A 16,527-nucleotide genomic window follows, 5' to 3' on the forward strand; every position below is an offset into this window, starting at 1 on the left:
GTTTATGCACTATAACCCTTTTTGAACCGAGCGATATTGCTCCAATTCCTTTAGTTTCAGCTCTTGAACTGAAACTGCGAAGTATCTTACCAAAGAATTACAACTAGGAAAGATATTCTTTTCATCTATTTTCTTAAATTAATCTGCTCTCCCCCTGTTCTGTTTTATAATGCCTGTTTCAAATCATGGAGGTTATTACTTAACTTCTATATAGCACAGCTAATCTTTGAGTAGAGATACAGTAATAACAGAGATTTGTTCTTGAATCACCTCGTATTAGGAGAGGTTTTACTTCAATAGCATCTGTAATGTCACAAGTCCAAGATTCAAAATTTAGATTTGACATATTACGGTCTTCTCTGCATTTCTTATGACTTGTCACACTATCTACTTGTCTTAAACTGCTTTGAGGTTGAAGATTATCCCCACGGGTCTATATGTATATATATTAATTTGGTTTATCCCTACTCATGTGTTTCCAACGAAAATTTTGAGGAGCTTACCCACGTCTAACTTTAGAGTTTCTACATTTAAGGTACTAAAAAGAAAGGTACACCAATTTTCTTTAAAGTGTTTCTTAACTATGTCTTGCATACTCTCAAGATCCATTCATGTACCACTTGAACTTAGGTGTCATAAAAACTCATGTAAAGATCACTTCAAGCACCCTCGAGATCAAAATATAGTGTTTTGTTGTCTCCTTTTAAGTCTTCTTTTTAAAGGATAATCTCTCTTGGAACATGGTTTTTCTTTAGAATGACAATTTAGATATCACTAACATTGATGAACATTTGGTTAACCTATATGAGCCCATGACCATCCATGACTTCGACTAAAATGTTTTATTAAATTTTCGTATATGTTATTAGAGGGTTGCATATAGTGACGTCTCTAATTTAGTGAAAAAAAAAGGCGTTACATTGTACTTTTCGAGCTCGAAAAATAATTTCAAACGTTTTTTAGTTTGTGAACTTACGAATCATATTTTTATGTTAGTTTGTTTTTAGTGGAATCAATACCCTAGATTTAAGTAATGTGTATCGATTTCATAAAGGTGAAATTATAATAGGATTTGATAAATGAGGAAGGTTTACAATAATTTTTTATGTGATTTATAAAATAAGTGAAATAGGAGTATGAGATTGTAATTAATTAAGAGGTATTTGTATAACTCTATGAATAATTTATTTTTGTATTTTTATTGATTTATTATTCTTATTTATTTTTTTAAAACAATATATTGCATTTTTTTGGTTTGACAAAGGAAATTATGCCAATTTGGACCCAAAAAATATTCGGCAAACAACTTCAGTCACTTGTTTTACGTCTTACGTGTCCTTGTCTTCACTTGAAATTGATTTTTTTTAGAAAATATTGAATTTTTAAAATATATAGCGAGTGACCTTTGTTGAGGTCATAATTTGTTACTATATGCAATCGTGACCTATGCTAATGGACTATAGTAATACCTAAAACTTTATTTTTTGGTTTTCACTTCTCTTTTTTCTTTACAATTTCATTATCCAGAAAGGAACTGAACTTATAGTTGTATCATAAATAAATTGTTCATTGTTCATGGGAGAATCTGATAAGGAATCACTATAAGAAAAATAAGATTTGGACTACGATCAAATATCCAAATATCAAAAGGCAACAACATTGGTTTGGAATTCGAATCCTTTTTAAAGTTGTTATTAAAAGTTACTTAGTTAGACAAGAGTGTTCATATGATCTTGCGCTACTCAACTTAAATGTTAAAAATTTGGTTGAGCGTAGATTTTTTTTTTTTAATTTGGGTTGGCTTAAATTTGTGGAAAAACAAAAATTCAAGTAGGTTCACGGGTTAACATTTTGACTCGACCAACCTAAAAATATGGTTATAACCCAGCTCCACTTCTAAGATTATTACGAAAATTAAAAATATTTGACGTTTGTAATTGAAGCTAATAAGTACATCCTATCTTGAGAATATTTGATATTTAAATTTTATAAGATTTTAGTTATTAGTGCAATATATTTCGTAAATAAATATAATTATTTTAAAAGATATAATAAAAAAATCATCGAGGATCGAACTTAACCCAACCTAATTATAAACTTTATTTGCATGGCTCGAATTACGACTCAATTAATCCAAAATTTTAGATCGATCTACAAAATTCAATAACCCAACCTAATCCAATTCATCCCGTACCTTAAAACATTAAATACAAAATAAATAAATAAATAAATAAATGAGGAAAAAAAAAAAAAAAAACACTGTTTGGATTACCAACAAAATGTTTCCACTTGGACGAACCAGTAATTCATTCTCGCGCGCTTTTCAATCAGATGAAGGAAAATGGAAGAGAAAACAAAGCTCAAACCAAATTCCATGGTTTATTTTGAAATCCAGATCCCAATGATTTCTTCCTCAATTTTTCCTTCCCCTGTTTCCAAGTTTCAACGATCATTCACTCCTTTTCTTCTTGCGTAATCAATCCCCCACTAAGGTAATTTTCTCACTTCACACCGATTTTCTTCGACGAACATTCTCTTTTCAGATTGTTTTTGTTTCCCGTTTTCGGTAATATCTTTCCGTTTTCAGGATCCAATTTGTCCCAAACGTGTTCATTCTCCCGCCCTAACATCATATACCACTTCTGCTATTTTGTAATTACGTATTTCATCCGTTCGTTCATTCTCTTTTGGTTTCTTTTTCTGTGTTGAATCCAATCGGAAGCAAATTTCGTGTTTGGTTTGGAATCATACTGTCTGATCATTTCTATTTTGTTATGTTAATGTTCATCTTCTCGAACGAACTGTAACAGGGGCTGCTCTGTGTTGTTTATGAATTTATAACTTTCCATTATGGACAATTACGGTTCTTCGCCATCGTATCCATACCACAATCCATATGCATACCCTTGTTCAGCTCCCCGTCAATACCCACCTGCTTCTCAATATCCACCTTCTCAATATCTACATCCTCATTATGCACATCCAAGTTTCGATCCATATGGTCGTCCTCTTTACCCTTACCCCTATAGTCCTTCACATGTCGCTCCATATGCGTATCCCCCACACCCATCCCATTCTGGGTTAATAGAGTATATTCAACATCCACCTTCGTATTCTGGTCTTGTATCTTACCCTTATCCTTACCCTGATGCCTCATCGCCTAATAGTGGTGCTAGGCCATCCATTCATTATCATAGCAATTTCCAACATGGTACATCCCCATATCGGTATCAAGAATCTGTTGCATACCCTTCACCAGAAACTCAATACCGACCACCCCCTTCACGAGTAAATAGCTTCTCTAGTCACTACAGGATGGATAACACTGATTCAGGCTCTTCTGCTCACCTGCCTATTGATGACCTTTTGTGCAATGTACATTTGTCTGATCATCAACCAACTGCCCCTGCTTCACCTCCTGCACCTGTACCTGCACAACCTTCAGCTTCGTTATTGGCGAATTCTCCTCAAAGTATGAGATATGATCGGCGCGATCGATTTTATGGCTTTCCCAATTCATCCTTTTCTAGTTTCGATGTGGGGAATTCAGATCAATTGACTGCATCCAAGCAACCTTTGTTTTCCCATTCAAGCTCATTTGGTGGGTCTCAACATAATCAGAACTTGCAGATTGTTCCATTGCACAGTAAAACATCATTGAAAGTTTTGCTGTTACATGGAAACTTAGAAATATGGATTAACGAGGCCAGAAATCTTCCAAATATGGACATGTTTCACAAAACCTTGGGGGATATGTTTGCTAAATTACCTGGCAAAATTGAAGGACGCGTGAGTCATAAGATCACTAGTGACCCTTATGTATCGATATCTGTAGCAAATGCAATAATTGGGAGGACTTTTGTTATAAGCAACAATGAAAACCCTGTATGGAGGCAACATTTCTATGTTCCCGTTGCACATTATGTTGCTGAAGTACTTTTTTTCGTTAAAGACAGTGATGTTGTTGGTTCACAGCTAATAGGAACTGTAGCAATTCCTGCAGAACAAATATATTCAGGGTCTATAGTTGAGGGAACCTTCCCAATCCTAAATAATGGGAAGCCATGTAAACCTGGAGCTGCACTGAACTTTTCTATTCAATATACCCCAATGGAGAGGCTCAGTGCTTATCATCATGGAGTGGGAGCTGGTCCTGATTATCAGGGAGTTCCTGATACATATTTCCCCCTCAGAAAGGGTGGAGCTGTTACTCTTTATCAAGATGCTCATGTTCCAGACGGCCACCTTCCAAATTTGATGCTTGATAATGGTATGTACTATGTACATGGGAAATGTTGGCATGACATCTTTGATTCCGTACGTCAGGCTCGCAGGTTAATTTACATAACTGGGTGGTCAGTGTGGCACAAAGTGAAACTAGTTCGAGATACTGGCTATGGGACAGAGTGTACCCTTGGAGATCTCCTGAGGTCCAAGTCCCAGGAGGGAGTGAGAGTTCTGCTTCTTGTTTGGGACGATCCCACTTCTAGGAGCATTTTGGGTTATAAAACCGTAAGTTTTGCTCCCTGCTCTGTATTCCTTTTATATCTCCTGCTTATCATAGTTGCCTTTTCCAAACATCCTTTAAATTAGAAGCTGTCCTTCACTAGATGTTCATATTCTACGATCGTTTCAGTTCAACTGTTAGAATATGCATGTAATTACAAGCTACCTTTGTTGGATCACAGAAGTATAAGATAGAGCTAAGAGTTTTCGATTTGTAATCAAGGTTTTCAGTTTACATTGAAGTGGTTTTAAAGAATCTATTATCATACTCTGCTGAGAACACACGTTAATTCTTGCAGGATGGTTTCATGCAAACCCATGATGAGGAAACTCGCAGGTTTTTCAAACACTCCTCCGTTCAAGTGATACTTTGTCCTCGCATGGCTGGAAAACGACATAGTTGGGTTAAGCAAAAGGTTACCCTTCTTCNTGGGGTAAGAAATGAGATTACTTCCAGATGGCTAAAAGTTTAGTCTTAACTAATCACTTCTATCTCCTGTCAGACTTTTGTTGTACTTCAACATGATTATGCCAAGAAAATTGGCAAATCAAACCTGTACAAACCTCCTAATCCCACTAACCAACTAACTGCTGCTGATTGACCTTGTAACCCCTTTTGGAGTTAGTTTGTGTAATTGGAGGCCTTACAACATCATTAAGGAACCATACGATCTTGATTGCAATATAAAGAGAATAATCCTCTACTACATAAAGAAGTTTGTATCAGTATCATGGCTGGATTGTTGAAGCGGTCAAATGAGAAGTCTTTTTCTGGGCAATAAATAACAATTTGAAAGACCTAATCGGTTCAGCTTCCCTGATTATTTTATTTTTTTAATCCATCTTTTCCTTTGATGACTTAAATAAATATCAACAGAAGAAAGATTCTTTATTGTGCTAGAAACAGTGATATGTTTAGTCTAATGAATAGTTGACAATCTTCTATTTTGAAAATTACTTTTACACTTTTTTTCATCTTCGGGTATTAGAATCTTCACATCATTTTATTCTTGTACTGCCTTATTGGACGCTATAGGTTTGAGCATTCTGGTTTCAGCTATCTTGTGACCATTGTTGTACTTGTACTTGCTATCAAACTCATTCTTTAACTATTAGATTGTATGTATTTTTCATGTCCATTTGTATTTTAATTTTGAGAATTAAGCTCATAAATCTATTTAATTATTTAAAAAAAAAAAAAAAAAAAAAAATCTTGAACTCGTCCTTATAATCAGTATATTTCGTTTGGAATGTCTTTGTTAATTTATATCGTCTTTGATGTAACCGCGAACAGCAACGTCAGGGGGAGTAAAGAAAGCCACTCTTTTGGATAAATTAGGAAACTCCTCAATTCATTATCATATTGGGGACTTTGGAGGATGTTCAATTGTCTCTTCTCTCTTTTCTGATTGGTGTGGAAATATTTCCTTTCGCTAATTCTTGCTCATCTTTCTCAATAATCAGGAAGTTGGAACTATTTATACCCACCATCAGAAAACGGTTATTGTGGATGCTGATGGTGGAAATAATAGAAGAAAAATCATAGCTTTTGTTGGAGGACTTGATTTATGCGACGGCCGGTATGATACTCCATCACATCCCATATTTCGGACACTTCAAACAGTACACAAGGATGATTACCACAATCCTACATACACGGTAATCTGTTTACTATGTCTCACTTGTCTGCTACGCTCATATTCTGTGGAAATATGATGCAGGAGGAAAAGGTTAATATGTGCCAAAAATTTGAATACCCTAAGTATATGCGCCCTGTTTTGCTGACCCAAGTGTTTTCTTAAGGGCATGTTAGTTTCATCTTCTTCTAGATTGTTTTTCTTTTGCGTTTTCATTCAACGAAGAAACAAGGCTTTCATTAGATTGTAGTACATGAGATGAAAACACCAAAAAGGAGAAAAACTTGAACAAATCAAAAGGCTACCGTAAACATGAAATTGGCATCCGTTAATGAACTTAATTACAAAAGAATCTAGAATAAAAGAATGTCCCTCAAAATGAAGAGAAGCACTGGACTCAACTAATATTATAGCAGTAGGGCAAGCTGCCAATTTTTGCCTTCTAGATTCTTGGGAAAATTAAAGGGAATCTCTAGGGATCTCAAAAGCCAAGATACAGACATAAGATTTGCATGAAAAAGGAACCCGAAGAATTGAGGCTCCAAATCCTTTGGAAAATTGTGCTGTACTGTCTGTTAGAACTACTACAACTATATGGTACTGAATTGTAATAGTATTAAAGGGTGAGAAAGTATCTTCATCGGTTATTGTCATTGGATTTCCTCCTAAACAATGTAACAAGATCAATCCCATATCTAGAATTGAAACAGAGTACATGAATTGAAAGCAAATTGTAGAGCTATTGAAGATGAATGCAGCAGGAAAATCGTTTAGAGGATTGATTTCTCCTAAGTTGTTCTTGTCTGTTTTTCTAGTTGGTCAAACCAGTCAATCTTGCACTAGGATATAAGAATCCTAGATCAATTTTTCATGTATTAATTTTCAGTGAGTTACTTGTCTTTTAAGAAAGACTTGTTAAATACAGTTATGGTAACAATAAATCTAAATAAATCCTTAATTACTATGTAATAGTAAATCCGGATTAATCCCTAGATCAGAAAATTTAAATAATTCCCTAGAGAATCTTTGATACTAGATAACAATAAGGGATTATACAAATATCTCCTAACTGAAGTTAATACTACAACAGAGACTTCTTTTTAGGAAGGATCTACTGGAGAGGGTGGTATGCACGATATAAATTGGGAGAAAACTAACTACCTCAACTCTTGGGAGGTCTAGGCAATGGCAATTTTCAGCTTAGGAAGTTAGCTCTTTCGACTAAATGGATCTGAAGATTTTTGAATGAGGAAGATGCTCTTTGGCGCAATATCTTTGTTTTGGTAAATGCTACCATTGGCAGAGCTTGTGTATGGCCAGGATAGATTCTCCGAGGTTCTTATAAAGCTCCTTGGCGCCTCGTTTGTTACACCGTTGAGTGGTTGCTAGCTATGTTCACAGATGCCTTGGAAATGACCTTTACACTTTTTTTTTTTAAGGATTCTTGGTTGAACTACGGGATTATTGCAGAGGCTTTTCCAAGACTTTTGCGTTAACTACTCAACCTAAGATTACGGTTGTACAAGCATGGAACACTTCAAATGCTTCGTGGGATTTGAGTCTTCATCACCATCCTAATGATTTGGAGGTGATTGAATGGTCTAATCTTTTCCAAATTCTTAACCTCATAATTATTGGCGAGAAAATGACTCTTGGAGTTGGTCTCTTGATTCTTCCAACTCCTTTACGTTTAAATCTGTAATGAATGATCAAGTTTCTGCTACCGTTCCTCGTTCAAACCTTTACTCGGCGATTTGGAAAGAAGTTTATCCCTAGAAAATAAAGTTTTTTTTGTGGGAGCTTAGTCATGGAGGAATTAATTTGTCCGATCGATTACAAAGGAGAATGAGAATGTCTCATTTCACCCTCTCTCCTTGTTGTGTGATGTGTTTCTCTAGCTCAGAACACCCTTGCCTTCGTTTTTGTTACTAGTCTTTTGCCTCTCATAATTGGGTATTCATGCTAGATGCTTTTGGTTGGTCTTTGGTTTTTCCGAACAACATTCTTGATATTTTGGATTCACTGTTTCTGGGCCACCCTTCCCATGGTGTGAAAAGTACTTTATGGTTAGCTATGAATACTGCTTTTGGTATCTTTTGTGTGAAAGGAATGGAAGCATTTTCAGGGAGTTTTTCTCTATATTTGATTTTGGATCGGATGTTGTTTTATACTTTGTATTGGTGCAAGCATAAACACCCTTTTAATGATTCTAGTCTCTCTATTTTTCCCTTAGATTTCCAATTGAAAAACCCTTTTGTAGTTCTCCTCTTGGTGATGAGAGTATTTTTTTTAACTCTTTCATTCGTTTATAAATAAATAAATAATATGATGTGTTGTCTTACTCCATGCATCTTCAGTATCTGAAAATAACTATAGATTGAACATATGAAATCAATAATCAGTTAGACAAAAGAGCTGACTAAAAGCTGTAATACCTTTCTAAATTGATTTTAGGAGTGAAAAATCAATATATTATTGAATCTAGGATTGTTAAAATTTGAATTGGTTTTATGAAGTAACAAAATCTTTCAGTTGAACAGGGTAGTGCTGTTGGTTGTCCAAGAGAACCATGGCATGATCTGCACAGCAAAATTGATGGTCCAGCAGCATACGATGTTTTGACGAATTTTGAGGAGAGATGGAGGAGGGCTTCAAAACCTCATGGGATAAAGAAGTTGAAATCATATGATGACGCTTTGCTGCGGATTGAAAGAATTCCCGACATAATTGGAATTTCGGAATCTTACTGCACTAATGAAAATGACCCTGAATCATGGCATGTCCAGGTAAGGTTTTAATCCCTTCTTGGATATGTGGAACTCTACCTAGGTGATAAAAGGTTCGGCAATTGAAACTAACGGTGTACAAAACTTCTTAATGATTTCTCTATGTTCCTTATGGCAATTTTTCTTGATGAGTTATCTAATACTGCAGATTTTTCGCTCAATTGATTCAAGTTCTGTTAAAGATTTTCCAAAGGAACCAAAAGATGCCCCCAGCAAGGTGAAGGACATTTATGCTTGCTATACTTTTATCAAATCTAATGATAGGTTGAATTTAGTCTAAATTAAATTTAAAAAATGAACCTCAACTTTGCCTTTGTTTCAAAAATACCTCGCTACTTTCAAAAGTTGTCATGGTACTCTTAACCTTTCATGAACGTTTAAAAACTATCCTTGAAGTAGAAAATCTGTTAGAACGGTGGATGAAAAGTTGATGTGATTAACATAATTCTTTCGGTCTTAATCTAGATGAACTTTTCAATCACTGTTGCATCATTCCAAGTCACCACCATGTTGACTTCTTGACTAATATTTTATTAAATTTCTACTCCGAAGGTATCATATGTTTATGAAAAGTTAAAGAGTAATATTGTAAGTTACGAGAGAATAGAGATATTTTTTAAATAAAGGTTAAGAGTATTTTTTATAATTTATCTTTAAATTTAAATATAAAATTGACGTGTATTTATTTTGTATTTGCGTCTGTGTAACATGCTTATTGCCTGATATTACTCGCAGAACCTTGTATGTGGAAAGAATGTGCTGATTGACATGAGTATACACACAGCATATGTGAAAGCCATCCGAGCTGCCCAACATTACATTTATATAGAGAACCAATATTTTATTGGGTCATCCTTCAATTGGAACTCAAACAAAGATTTAGGTAAAGCCCATAAAAATTATTATTAAAATAAAAAATAAAAAGAGCTCACATGAAATACAGCATTAAAATCTCATTCCTATGATATTAAACTGTAGTCTGTTATTCTGCAAGTTCTTAAAATTCAGCATCTTCTTTATTTAGATTGCTTAATAAGTTGGGTATATGGATTATACTATTTAAAGCAAAAAAATACTGAAACATCACTACCCATAAGTTTTCTTTTTAAAGTTGACTAAGCGTTCAGTTTGTGTGACTAGAAGAGAAAATGAGAAAAAATTATGGGAGCACCAGCATGTATCTGATAATATGTGACAATAGGGTCATTTAGAAAGCGTGTTAAGACTTCGGGACTATAATCTATGGCTGGCTATCAAGCACCAACTTTTTTGCTTTGCTTGAAGGAGTTAACTATGTCATGCAGTTCATTGACCTGACATGCACGTTTCTGATGTTTATAGGTGCCAACAATTTGATCCCAATGGAAATTGCACTAAAGATTGCTGATAAAATCAGAGCAAATGAGAGGTTTGCTGCATATATTCTCATTCCCATGTGGCCGGAGGGCGTTCCAACTGCTGCTGCCACTCAGAGGATATTATTTTGGCAGGTAAACTCACTAGTAGCTTAGGATGAATTCCATCATTTTTCATTATTAAATTTAATGGCATGATACTATATGAACTACTGTTTGCATATATTGGCTCTCAGTAAATATTGTATGACCCCATGATGATTTCAAGAGAGTTCTGAAGTGGAGTAAATATATGAATTACTGTTTGCATATATTGGCTCTCAGTGAGTAAGCATGCTTCCTTTAAATAAGGATTCTTCGGATCTAACAATTTAAATGGGGATACCTACGGGGGGGAGTTAACTCCCTGCAGGCAACCTGATCCCATCTTGGGCCCCGCTAAACTGGATAGGAATTCTCGCATCCCATGTCCACTTTGCCTCGTAATTGAAATGCCAACAAATGTTCTGATCTATGACAATTACACTTCTGATTTACTTCATCTTTTCTTGCGTTGCTCAGCAAAAAACGATGCAAATGATGTATGAAGTCATCTATAAGGCTTTGATGGAGGTTGGTCTTGAGGATGCATTCTCTCCTCAAGACTATTTGAACTTCTTCTGCCTGGGAAATCGTGAGGCTACGGAGGGAAATGATTCTTTGTGTTCTGAAAGTCCTACTGCAGAAAACACCCCTCAGGTAACCTATATCCTTAAATCAGTACTTGATTTTAGTCTTATGTATTTTTTAACTTTTAGTTTGGGTTTTGAGTTGTTATTTTAGGCCTTGTTTGATGACCATTTGGCTTTTTAATTTTCAAAAACCAAAAACTAAATAGTTATCCAACTAGACCTTAATTCTTGTTTTTGTTGGAAAGTTATAATTTTACATCAAAATAAAGGAAGAGCCCATAAATTATTTTGAGAGTTTCCATGCAAAGAGCAAGTAATAGAAGAAAAAGTACCAGTAACTTGTCCCTCTGCGTGTTTTTTTATTAAAATCAGAAATGATTGAATGAACTGACTGCAGGCACTTAGTCGGAAAAGCAGAAGGTTTATGGTATACGTTCACTCCAAAGGCATGATAGTTGACGACGAGTTTGTGATTTTGGGATCTGCTAACATCAACCAGAGGTCCATGGAAGGAACTAGAGACACTGAGATTGCTATGGGAGCCTATCAACCTCACTATACGTGGGCAAGGAAAGTTTCACGTCCTCGTGGACAGGTGAGTTTTAACTTTAAAATGTCCTAATCTGGAATTTCTTGAAATAATGCTAGTAACTGTAAGCTGGACTGTACAAACGGTTGGGAGTCCCATATTTGACTAATTTAGGGAATGATTATGAGTTTATAACTAAGGAATAAATCTCCATTGGTATGAGGCCTTTTGGGGAAGCCTAAAAACACAGCCACGAGAGTTTATGATCAAAGTGAACAATATCATATCATTGTGGAGAGTGTTATTCCTAACACAAACTAGAGTCAGTCCATAAAGAGTCCAAATTAAAATTGCTCAAATACCGTGAGGAAGACATTTTTTTTTATGAATTTACAAAACATATGCTTGAAACAGGAGAGTTCCACATCTTGTTTTGCAATCGTGTTCAGATACATGTTCATTTTGTGGGAAGAATTTGTTGAGAATTGATTACATGTTCATTTACATAGAACAGCATTTCTGAATTATTCTGGGATCTGAATGTCCTGATCTGTAGATCTATGGATATCGGATGTCGTTGTGGGCGGAGCATACGGGAACTATGGAAGACTGTTTCAACCAACCAGAGAGCCTGGAATGCGTGAAAAAACTTAGAACAATTGGAGAATCAAACTGGAAACAATTTGCTGGAGAAGATGTAACAGAGATGAGAGGACATCTTCTGAAGTACCCTGTTGAAGTTGATAGAAGAGGGAGAGTAAGATCTCTTCCTGGACATGAAAACTTCCCAGACGTAGGAGGAAAAATAGTTGGTTCATTTCTTGGCATTCATGAGAACCTCACTATCTAAATATAGCCTCTGGTTGCATTCCAATACAACCACTAATGAGCCGGGAAGCTGTCTTTACAGGTTACAGTAATTGAAGATTTTGATAGGTACTTGTAAAGGAAAAATAATGGAGCAACACCCATCGTTTCCTCCCTTTTTTGGTAATGGCGTGTAACCCCAATACATGGGGTTTTTTTTTTTTGTTTTGTTTTTTTTTTTCTTCATTTAATTATGTTAATAACATCTATTTTTTTGGAAGTATAGTTTTCCTTTCTGTTAATGATTTATGAATTATAATTGTTCGTACGTATATCATACTCGATTGGAAGGATTGTACACTAATGGAGAGTTTAACATGTAAATTGACATACTTATAAAAGTTTAGGATTTAAATTTATACTATTAGTTCAAGATTTTTATTGAAAAATAATTTATAATCATAGAAATTATTTTTGAACTACAATTAAAATGTATGTTCTATTATTGATATTATTTAAGGGTTGACATGAAAATCAAAGTCAGATTTAGGTTGGACTGAAAAAGAATTAAAAAAAAAAAAAAAAGGGTTGGTGGTGAGAATTATTTTGACATAGAGGATGAGAATGGAATTCACTGTTGTTCCCAAAAATGATGTAATGAATAAGAATAATTCTTAATTTTAGTGTAATACACATCATTCCATGTTCATTTCTAGGTGAGAATAAATTATTCATATCTCTTACTTTTCATTCCTTTTGACGTTTATTAGTAATTACATAAACAGGATCTTTGTTAGGTACGGTGAAATATTGTTCAAATTATCGCAAGATGTTGCATTAAAAATATTCATTTGTTCTTTTCCGTTACAAATTTTGGGTGGATAATTATCTAGAGTTATTGTGTTTCTTTAATTTATTTTAAGATTTTTATTTACTTTGAGATTACATCTACGTATTAGCTAATTATGGTCATAAAATATGAAGGTTACAACTATTAGAATGTCTCGTGTAACATCAATGATTTTCATTTTGAGACTATATGATTTTCATTTTGAAGCTATATAAAGTCATGTATGTTATATTTGTAAAACATACTTGAAAAGATGTAGTAAAAAGCACATTTGTGCTCTACTTTAACTAAGGCTAAGTTTCTTTGCAATTCTATTAAGTTTAGATGGCATGTTTAGAATCATTTAAGTTTTACATAATCAATCTTATTTATAGAGGGATTCGAATCTCAAATAAGTATTGTTGGCATAAGATATTTGACCAATAAAGTAATATAAGTCTTATGTTTCTTGCAGTGAAATCAAATTGATTTGAGGTTTTAGCCTTTGTAAATTAAGGGTTTGCATTTTTAGATGCTTACGAGGGTTCTTAGATTTAATTGACTAAGGTTTTCTTATTACTATTGTTCTACGGAATGAAAAATAACTTAATGAACAAGATTCAGGTAGAATATTATGTTGTAATATTGAATTTTGAGTTTTATTTTTTATTTTTTATAATTATGTCCAACATTATATTATATTTTTTCTTATAAAATATAGTTGAATTTACGTTAAAATAGATATTATCCTTTTAAAATATTATTTGAAATTAATATTTTAAAAAAAACATAAAAATCGAAAAAAATTCATTATAGGAATTGGATCCCACCAAATTTTGAGTGAGTAATCTCTACTCCAATTCTTACAAAAATAAAAATAAATGAGAAATTTTACAAGAATGAAAATTAAAATAGGAGGCAGGGATAGAGGAAGCTTCCATATCTCCACCTCTTCCTATAGACATTCCTAATCATGCACTACATAAACCATTATGAACTTTAGACGTATCATATGAGTGCACAAACGCACAATCAAGAATAATCACTTATGACTTCCACAATTATTTGCCCAAAAACTACGACAATGGAGGCATGATATTTGTTTTGAACGTTTTATAGGCTACGGTAAGTTTGAGTGAGTACTTTATGACACACAATGTGTCGTGACATAATGTGGGTACCATATGATGGACAAGTTTTCAGGGTCAGCTAGCATCGATGCTACACTTTTTCACATAAGTCAACGGATACAAAATATTAAAATGTAACTCTAAAAACGTGTATATTTAAAGTAAGTTTGAACATGATTTTATAATTTTAACGTAATTGAATTAATTCTAATAAATAACATGATTATTTAACATAAAAATAAGACGAGATAATGAGGTATAAAACATAATAAAAGAAATTAATTTTAAATATATCCTAACTAAACCATTATGTATTATGTTAATATATCGATAGAAATATGAATTTTTGAATTTTTTAAATACTTTCTCCTTACCATGCAAAAAGGAAAAATAAAAGGGAATATATTAAAACGACGTCGTTACTAATGATTAATGGATTATCAAGACTTCAGCTAAAGAATGAATTTACAAATCTACCCCCCCTTTCTCTCTCTAACTAAAATAACCAGCTAAGCTTTCCAGAAAAAGCATCTGATACCAAACGAATCTGATTTCTCCACGTGTCAATAGGAAAGGTTCTTAGGCCGCACTGGCCCACATTCTAACACGTGCCGATTCAGCCTCCACCCATCCACCTGGCTCGGACCACCACAACCTTCTGGCCCATTAGGCCACCTTTGGGCCCATCAAGTGCACCGGGCCCACTCCCACCTCCATCACATGACACAAGTAGGTTAAATGGTGGTCCCCCCCACACCCTACTAGCTGGACCCCACTCTTTTTTTTATTTTTTATTTTTTTATATATTTTTTTCTCTTTTCCGTAGTGTTGACCCACCTTGCTGATGTGGTCCCCACACTTTTGCGCCTTCATTAAAATAAAAATTAAAATTAAAAAAAAAACTCTCCACCCCACCTTACACGTGCATTTACTTTTTGATCCTCACGTCTATCACGTGACTACCTCGTGCTTCCCTTTCCTTCCGCTGCACTGCCGAAAAAAAAAAACAATTACTTTTCCAATTTTCTCCTTCTTCTTCTTCTTCTTCTTCTTTCCTCTGGTTCGTCAATGGCGGATGAATTACACTGAGATAGCTATTAGTATGTTTCTTTTCCTTCTTGTCAATGTTTTGAAGCTGAGCGAGACATGAATTGAAGCTCTTTCTTATCGTATATCTCCAACGAGAAGTCTCTAAGCATCCGCGTCGTCGTTTTGCTGCTCGTCGGAACGGTGGAGCTCGAGATCGGTGCCATCACGGATTCTGACTTCGAGGTGGAAGCGCTAGAACTGCTCGAGCTTTGATTCGTGGTGCTGGATTGAATGTGTGATGTGTCCGCCTTCGATACGACGGTGGAAATGGGCCGCGCCGTCGTATTGACGAGCGGCGCCCCCGGAGCAGGAAATGAAAACAACTGAGGACGGGTGGAAGAGCAAGCCACGGATGGAACCATGAAAACCGCCCCGGGAATTATAGCGTTCGATGGGATGGCCCACACCGGAACGAACCCTGGCGGTAAAGCCTGTTGCACGGCCGCGGTGGTACTGGTACCTGAATGAACGACGCCGTTGGAGACTGAGACGGAAACGGCATCGTTTACGTCGACGTAATCACTATTAGCAGGACGTTTACGCCGCTTCTTACCAACGGATTGGTCGGCGGAATCTTGATTAGAAGAAGTAGTGGTGGGAATTTTGAGAGTGCCATTAACAGACATAGCGATGGCGGGAATGGTACCAGTTCCAGTAGCAGCGATGATCGCCGGCTCAGCCCGTTCGAGAAGCCACCGTATGGTTTCGCCATCAGACTTGTGGCCAAGCTCTCGAGTCAACTGGAAGATACGCGCCGCACAGGTAGCCGGAATCCGAATCCTCCGGCCGCGGCCCTCGACCTTGGTATGGCGATCCTTGGTGGAGGCTCTCTTAGGCGGTAAAACCGAGACGGTTTTAGCAATCTCCGGCGCGAAGTTAACGACCTGAATTTGGGATGGCGGGAGGTCGGAATCATGGGAGTCGTCGGGATCCTCCTGCTTGGGAGCAAGGGCAAGAAGGTCCATTCGAGAGGAGTCGGAATCATTCATCCGGAGATCGGTAACCGGAGAGTCTTCGTCGTCGTCGTCGTTGTATTCCTGCTTCTGAATATCGGCCATGGGGAAAGGAGAGGATCGGAGAGAGGAGGAGGAAGAAGAAGAGGAAGAGTAAGAAATGGGAACAGAGGAGTTAGGGTAAGAAATGGAATAAGGTATATAAAGGGGGTGGAAAATGGGAAAAGAGGGAAAG

General features: G+C 35.7%; 2 protein-coding genes across 2 annotated transcripts; one reads left to right on the plus strand and one right to left on the minus strand.

The window, feature by feature from the left end:
• The first annotated feature begins 2,342 nt into the window (after positions 1-2,342).
• On the plus strand, positions 2,343-12,494 carry LOC111778323 (phospholipase D gamma 1-like). Its single transcript, XM_023658073.1, has 11 exons — positions 2,343-2,492; positions 2,588-4,512; positions 4,806-4,922; positions 5,971-6,165; positions 8,684-8,929; positions 9,078-9,146; positions 9,665-9,812; positions 10,271-10,419; positions 10,846-11,022; positions 11,353-11,550; positions 12,041-12,494. The coding sequence occupies exons 2-11, from the start codon at positions 2,851-2,853 to the stop codon at positions 12,332-12,334; spliced, it is 3,255 nt and encodes a 1,084-aa protein (XP_023513841.1). The 5' UTR covers positions 2,343-2,492; positions 2,588-2,850; the 3' UTR covers positions 12,335-12,494.
• A 2,159-nt stretch (positions 12,495-14,653) lies between these two features.
• On the minus strand, positions 14,654-16,496 carry LOC111779353 (transcription factor TCP9). The gene has a single exon (XM_023659504.1). It carries the CDS (start codon positions 16,395-16,397, stop codon positions 15,372-15,374), a length of 1,026 nt encoding a protein of 341 aa, XP_023515272.1. The 5' UTR covers positions 16,398-16,496; the 3' UTR covers positions 14,654-15,371.
• Between the last annotated feature and the right edge of the window lie 31 nt (positions 16,497-16,527).

The sequence above is a fragment of the Cucurbita pepo genome, chromosome LG17 (assembly GCF_002806865.2).
Source record: "Cucurbita pepo subsp. pepo cultivar mu-cu-16 chromosome LG17, ASM280686v2, whole genome shotgun sequence".
In the NCBI taxonomy this organism is placed as follows: domain Eukaryota; kingdom Viridiplantae; phylum Streptophyta; class Magnoliopsida; order Cucurbitales; family Cucurbitaceae; genus Cucurbita; species Cucurbita pepo.

Coding starts and splice junctions, on each gene's coding strand:
- LOC111778323 (XM_023658073.1), top strand. CDS start 2,851: ATGGACAATTACGGTTCTTCGCCATCGTATCCATACCACAATCCATAT. Junction 6,166..8,683: donor ACCACAATCCTACATACACG/GTAATCTGTTTA, acceptor TCAGTTGAACAG/GGTAGTGCTGTTGGTTGTCC. Junction 9,813..10,270: donor GAACTCAAACAAAGATTTAG/GTAAAGCCCATA, acceptor TGATGTTTATAG/GTGCCAACAATTTGATCCCA.
- LOC111779353 (XM_023659504.1), bottom strand. CDS start 16,397: ATGGCCGATATTCAGAAGCAGGAATACAACGACGACGACGACGAAGAC.